Source organism: Protomyctophum bolini (genome assembly GCF_963924005.1).
Source record: "Protomyctophum bolini genome assembly, chromosome: 14".
Classification (NCBI taxonomy): domain Eukaryota; kingdom Metazoa; phylum Chordata; class Actinopteri; order Myctophiformes; family Myctophidae; genus Protomyctophum; species Protomyctophum bolini.
Genome location: NC_137875.1, coordinates 38,066,767 through 38,074,394, shown reverse-complemented (window position 1 = coordinate 38,074,394; position 7,628 = coordinate 38,066,767). Strand labels below are relative to the sequence as shown.

The 7,628-nt window shown below is 42.1% G+C and overlaps 1 protein-coding gene across 2 annotated transcripts in view; it reads right to left on the bottom strand.

Annotated features, from left to right (window-relative positions):
* Window positions 1-2,284: 2,284 nt before the first annotated feature.
* The window catches only part of sdccag8 (SHH signaling and ciliogenesis regulator sdccag8), a 69,664-nt gene continuing 64,320 nt past the window's right edge, over window positions 2,285-7,628 (bottom strand). For both annotated transcript variants that reach the window (XM_080782336.1, XM_080782337.1), the window contains 2 exons: window positions 3,772-3,898; window positions 2,285-3,514 (listed from right to left, as the gene is read on the bottom strand). In XM_080782336.1, the coding sequence (XP_080638462.1) occupies window positions 3,473-3,514; window positions 3,772-3,898 (169 nt within the window). In that variant the 3' untranslated portion in view covers window positions 2,285-3,472. The remainder of the gene's footprint in view (window positions 3,515-3,771; window positions 3,899-7,628) is intronic.

Genomic DNA, 7,628 nt, shown 5'->3' with positions numbered 1-7,628 from the left:
GCCACTTTGTGAAAGAGTTGAAAGGGAATGCCGCTGGCCCGCATGTGGCGCCTCTCCTCTGCCCCGCATCGACAGCCCCGAGTCAAATTAGCACTCTTATGAAAGACACTTCTCTGTGATTGATTGAGCCTGTCTGGCACTATACCGACCGAAGCTGCCGAATAGTTCAAAAATGAGTAAAAAAAAAATCCCTACCCAGCTGGCACTCCCGACAGGCTCTGGCAAACGCTCCCAAGTGTTTGGAAGGATTTCAGCTACGATTTGACCCAGGTCTGCAAACTGGAGGAGTATAGGCTTAGTATACGCTGTTAGTTATTAGGAAGTTGAAGTTCAATCGCAAGGAAGTTCATTAAAAAAAAAAGAAGCTTTGTAGCCATGGCCACAGCACTTTCACATCTATCACTTTATGATTCATTGGAATTTGATTCAGCCTTTTTTTTGCTTTGGAAGGAAGATTTTAGATTATTTTTCTCTCTCTCCCTTTATAACATGGACAACTTTTATGTAGCTCAACCACAAACTGCTGCCTGGAGTTGGTAAGACTTTTGCCAACGTGTCCCACATGTCCGAGTCTGATTTGTCCTAGTTGGTGTTATTGGAGTATCAAGTGTGGAGAGTCGAGCAGAGCGGACGTTTTCACCACATTTGCTCGGTAACTATACAAAGTATATTTTCTTGGAGAGAATCCACTGTTGCGGCAGTCGTTGCATGGCAAAAACTTGCTGTTCTGCCATTAGCCCGATTCTAGAGAGAGAGTATACGGTGGAAATTCTTTTGACACCCGATCCACTTTAAACCTGGTGCCCATGTTTTGGGCATGCCGCTATATCTGAGAAAATGTTCAAACATTTTCAGAGACTTTCTAAATGTAAAAAAAAAGAAGAACAAAAAAAAACGTCTACAGTATAAGCTCACACGTCGCATCGTTATGTGTTGCGAGCTTGTAGATTGGCTATTCATCGTACGACAATATATAAGTATATAGGTTGAAGTGGTTAAGTAGAGAAGGTGTGGCCACGCTGCTCTTCATCAATGACTGATGTCCCTCATAAGTGGTGGACTGGCGGTGAAGACGAGGAACGCACGGAGACCACAGAGCAGTACGGTCATTGGTCACACATAATTAGAGCACTGGTTTCCCAAACAGTGCTTCGGGACCCATTTGTGGGTCGCGGACCAATTGTTAGGGGTCACGACTCAAGTAAAAAATCCAATTTCCTTTTCCTGCATTAAACAACAAACAATTTATACATTTTATAAACCAAACAGATCCCAAACAGATCTAAAAAAAAATCCCATGAATAAAAATATATACACAGTATATACACATTAAGAAGTAAAGTTAAAATATCCGATCTATTTACACTATACGTAGTTTGGGTCCTGGGTAAATGTCTAATTTCCCTTTTGGGTCATGTCTAAAACGTGTGGGAACCAGACAGTGCATTAGAGGTGCAGTATACTTCCAATGGACGCGGAGTTGCTGACACACGTTCAGCTTCATGGTTAGTACTGTATATATCTGGCGTTGTGCTGCTGACGGCTCTGTACTTCTACTACACAATATGCAGGGTGGAAACCATGTACGTAGGATGGAAACCATATGATGTACCTAGGGTGGAAACCATGTACGTAGGATGGAAACCATATACCTAGGGTGGAAACCATGGATGTAGGATGGAAACCATGTACCTAGGGTGGAAACCATGTACGTAGGATGTGTCCACAACTGTTGCTTTTCAGCAGAAATGTAATAAATGTAAGTGTGTTCCAATGGATCTTTTACAAAACCCACAGACCGACTTAACCACTTCCACTTAATTAAAAAAATAGCAAGATCGCAGATCTACACAACTCATTGTGAGCTTGTAGATCAGCTATTTTTTGCTACTTGTGCGTGACACTAATACAACAAAGTATGGAATGAATGTACACAAACATATCAAATGGAATTATGGAGGTACAATTAAAGGTTTCTCTCTCCGACAGCAAAACGATATGCAGAATCATATTCAATATTTTCAGCCGCTCTCTAACGCATCGTCTCCGGCAGCGTTAGCAAAACCAATCTGCTCAAGATGGACCGTGTTCCGCCTGGCATGTGATGCTGGCACAAGTACAGTAAACACATCAAGTATTTGAAAGGAGTTTCAGTGGTATATTTGACCCACAATCACTCCACCCCTCCGTCCCCGTCTCTCTCCCGACACTAGTGTATAGTGTATTAATACAAACAAGCATGAAATGCATTTATTTATAACTTGCAAACAGAAATAATGGTGAACCCATGGAAGAAAAAAAAAGAAAAGAAAACTCATCCAAGTGTAAACATTTTATGTTCATGTCCAATCTCAGCTTCCTTGTGACCATATATCTTGACAGTTGCCCCGATTTAAAAAAAAATGGTGGGCTATACTGTTGTACCGTTTCCCCCAAAGCAATTTAACACTGAAAGCACTTTGCTCTCTGTCAAGTTGACGGACCTAGAGAGCTGATTTTGACACCAAACATTGGGAAAACTCTATTCAATCCATTATCCAGGAAGAGTCACATCAAAAGCCTTCACACACAGCTTAAGGAAAATTCTGTCCTTCTTCATTTAAAACAAACAGTGCTTGGTACGTATACATCGACAAGGTTCATTCTCGTGGCCAAGTGGAGACCCACGACGGTGTGAAAGCGACCATCCGCGAGAAGCTGTTTTTTTTTTTTTTACACTGTGTACATCCTTAGTATTTTTATATGATAGGGATGCACATTATTTTCCTTCTTACAGACAGCTTCAATAAAGCACTATGTCAGTCTGCTACTGCCCGTGTGAGGTGTCTTATTTATCACGTGACATGTATACAACAGGGGGTTTTCCACTGGTTTTGACCCAGGGTCAGGGACCACCGTCCTGACTAAGAGCAACCTGGGGACCACCACCATTGTGTCAGGAGGACCTGACACAACAGTGGTGGGGGTTCATGCCCCATTCCATGGGTTAAGAGGATTAGGGGTTTTTGAGCAGTGCCAACCTGCCTCCATTAGGTGACTTTGTGTGTGTCCATTGACCCCTGTCTGACTAGGACCTATTGACCCATGCACCTGCTTAAGTAAACAACAGTGATTGACTCCAAGGCCACCCACACACACACACACACAATGCGATGTCTTTCTTCCTTGTTACTCACTAATCACACTATCACAGGCTACATTCATGAGCTGGACAGAAGAAATCTATAGTAAAAAAATGATGAATAATGCTTTTCGTATGTCGTTTTTCATGATTTTCGACGATAAAAATATAATAATAGACTCCTTATATGGTTATGGCTGAGTCATGGTGACACAAATCACTCAGCTCCATATATGGGCACAAAAGCGGGACAGACAGACAGACAGACAGACAGACAGACAGGATCTGCTAGGTCTCATAGTAAGTGCTCACTGCGTTCGCAATGATGGTTTCAACATGAAGACCAAAGGCTCATGTGGACCGGATGTCAGCTTGTCTTGTGCCTGCAGGGAGCTAGCAACAAAACACAATACGTTTCAGACCAGATTCTAAAATTGTCTTCTACATCATGACAGTTTTCTCCATGTCAGTCGTTCTTCGACTTTTCAAAAATAGCAGACCTACAAGCTCGTAGCGCGCCACTCGGTGGCGCGCTACGAGCTTGTAGATCTGCTATTTTTCAATAGCTAAAGCATAACATAATGCTATACACCAAAATGGGATATATATACGGTATATATATATACAGTATATATAATACGAATGTGTACCTCTATGCGAAGGTTTTGCATCTCCTCGGTGAGTGTGTTTCTCTCCTGCATCAGCTGGTTCTGTTTGGCCAACAACTCGCACACCTGCTGGGCACTGGTCTGACAATGGCGGTCCAGCTGTTGAAGCCTGCGACAAGAAGAGCAACACAAGGAATCAGCATACGAATGGGTGTACAGTACGTACAGTATTTATGCTTGTTTTTAATCATTCAACGGAAATAGAAGCTCTACAAGCTCACAGCACTTCGCGACGCAACGTGAGCGACGGACATTTGGTGAAAAGGGGAACCCGATCAAGGAGCGAACGCTGTGGGATACATCCCGGTAAACTAAAATATAACAGGGTTTAAGCTAAAGCACTAGCGTTTCCGCTCCAGCTTTGAGGGTGCGTGTAAACACAAACATTGTCCTAACGCGAACGTTGAACGCCATTGAAAATGAATGGCCATTTTTGAGTGTGACATTATGTATAGTGAACGAAACCTTTGAAGACAAAGGTGAGGACGCAAAATTGTGATTGGCCCGGAAATGAGATGACGCAAGAGTCACGACGATAAGAGCGCCCCTCACTTCACTGTGCTTCTGACAAATTACTTAAGCAATATTACACGAGAGGGTGTGGTTTAACGCGATTATTGCCACGACAGTGATGCGGTCGGGAAGGAGACGAAGTCGAGTTCCGCATGCATCACTGACGCTCATGAGGCTCTGAATCACGAGGATTCACCGATGCAGCGTCAGTGAATCCTCGCTATGAGTCTGGCCGCGCCAGGCTACCCTTACAGGTCCATTTGGTTCCATTTGTACACTCTCAGAATCAGAATAATTGTCATTTTCCTATGTACTTGCATACAAGAGAACATGAAATATCGTTTCCCCTCAGTTATTGGCAGTGCAACATAAAACATAGAGCCTATTTAAAAACACAAGCTAAAAACTAAAACCAAAACATGGACAGACATTTAAAAAGAGACCCCAGTATGTATGATGACGTGCAATTCATATGGACAAGTTAAAAGTTACCAACACCACGCACAACCTATAAATAAATAAAGTGGCATGGTGCTATCCTTAAAAACAAAACGTTACCAGCACTGTTTTTTTAAAAGTGCTGTTGTGCATCCATTTCCAAAGGGTTTTTTTTGTCCAGTTCAGTCCAACGCTTCATTCAGTTTTGCTGAGAGTTTTGCTCTCAGAGTTAAGGGGGTCCTTGCAAATAAAACATTTGAGAACCACTAGTACTAGTTGGACTCCTAATATGCCGTAGTAAATAAATGTCATACATATTCTGAAGAAAACCTGGAGACTAGACATTCGGCCTAGTGATCAAAATAAGAACATTATAATGGTGTGTAAAACAGAAAATGGACAAGTCTTTGGCACAGATGACCCCCCCTGGGATTAGCTCATGTCTGAGTGAAAGGTAGATGCTCCACAAGTCAACGGTTGTGGCTTTGAATCTTGGTCGTGGGTTAATCTTAATTTTCGATCTTTCTAAGGCAAGGAGCATGGCGGCAGCCCACCTCCCTCCCCATGCTGTCTTTTGGCTCTGGTAGGAGAGGGAGGAGCTGAAGAAATGTACATCTTAAGCAAAGTGTTTTTAATTTTATTTAATCATTACCATTTTACTCTGGTAGGGGTGGGAGGACCATGGAGGCAGCACAACTCCAGAGGAAGGAGCTTAACCCTCTAAGACCCAGCGTTGCTTTATAGCAACAATTATATTTGAATGAATTACTTAATTATTATTGTTTTTTTCTGTTCTTTTTTCACCTAAACGTCATCAGTGATGTTCATTGCAATGCCATTGTAATTCCATTGGTCATGATATTTGCATATAAATACCCCCCACAGAGGCTGAAATTCACACAAATTAAAAATGTCAGTAAGTAAAATAATTATAATATATGTTTTTTTGTGATCATTAGAATGTCTAGAACATGTTTTATTCATTATTGTGAAAGATATCCCCCAAATGTAAATTATGAATTTATTATATTATTATATAATTTTCATCAAACTTTCTTTTTTTTACATATATTTTTTTAACCTAATTCCTAGTAGTACAAAGTAGTAGTAAGGTTGAAATCCCTTTTTTGCAAGTAGAAATTAATCCGGGTTAAGGATAAAAAAATGTGTGATTACTGATTTACTTTCTTTTTTTGTGATTCTTACTTTACCGTTTTATTTTCTCCTGTTGTTTCATATTATTCGTTTGAGCCGAGTTGTTTTATTGAGGCACTTGAATTGTCTTTTATTTGAGGTTTTTTTTATTGCATTTTGAATACCGGTACGTTTATTTAAACCAGTTTGAGTTTATTGTTGAGTTTTGAACCTTGAACCTTTGGTTTGTAATCGCATGACATGCTGGCACATGGGAGAAGCAAGAGAGAACTAAATATGTCACCTATAGTAGAGACAGTGAAAAGTTGCCAAATGGTGATCCTGAACTCACAATCTCTGGTTTGCAAAGCATGCATCTTACCACTATGGTTCATGCTCCATCTATGGTGTACTCTTCAATGAAAGATTAGAGCCTGGCAAAAAAAAAAAAAAAATCTAGATACTTCTTAGTCTGAGATTGAACTCACAAACTCTGCTTTAACTCTAAGGCATGTACTGTACCAAGTTATCACTGCACCACAGTGGTTTATACTGCTATTTCTATTGCATGCTCTACATTGAAAGACTAGGTACAAACTTGGGGAAAACTACGTTTTTGAACCAATAAGAGACTTCTCTGTGTGAGTTTTGAACTCACAATCAGTGCTTTGCAAGGCATGTTTCTTACCATGTCATCTGGCAAAAAAATCACTCTGCTGTATGTATTTGTGTCTCTATAGCTGTCTCAGTGACAGCTGTGATGAGAGGGATTCAGAATAAAGGAAAGACCAACCTGTCTTTCCTGCATGTATTCAATGCGTGCAGACCACCACATCCACACCGCTAACAGCAGGCATTATTGTATGTCAGTCTACCTGGGAAGCCCAAAGTGGATGTGAAAGCTCACCTGATACTGATTAGTACGATCCGCTATGTATGCGTTTCCTTGTGTACTCATACATAATGTCTCTGTACACATATCATATTTGGACCAAGACTGGGGACAGCAACAGCAGTGATCCAACAACGTTAGTGGATCACTGGAACAATTCAATCGATTGCACCTGTTGTTACACCTGTTTACATCTGTTGCACCCCAAAGAAAGTCATCTCGACTCGACAACGGACTCAAACATACGCTTCACGCGGACGGGGAGAGAGAGAGCTGTGTGTGCGTAGTACATGTGCAGTTATGAAACTCATCATTAGGCGGCCGTCCCAATTAGCGTGGCTCCTCCAACGCCTGGCCTGGCAGCCTCTGTGTTTGCTGCTGGGGGCCCCCCCAGAGACAATGGACCCTTTCATTGCATGCTGGGGACCAGAGGGCTGCTGTATGTATTTGTATGTGTGCTGGGGAAGAGGGCTGGGATGTCTACAGCTGGGCTCTTTATTTTTGGATTTTCTGATGCGGGGGGGGGGGGGGGGGGGGGGATTATAAATTGTGTGTGTGTGTGTGTGTGTGTGTGTGTGTGTGTGTCTCTCTAAGGGTTGAAGAGGTGACATGTCTGTTAGATATTTCCCACCAGCAGCCCATTATTTCATCCATTCATCCATCCATTCACTCCTCCTCCATTGCAGTGCTATTCATGTCCCACTCATACGACAGGGCTAACTCTCAGCGCTGGAATGCACATTAGCATACCCACCCCAGCCATCCCTGTATACGTATATGCACGCACACGCACCCGCGCACACACACACACACACACACACACACACACACACACACACACACACACACACACACACACACA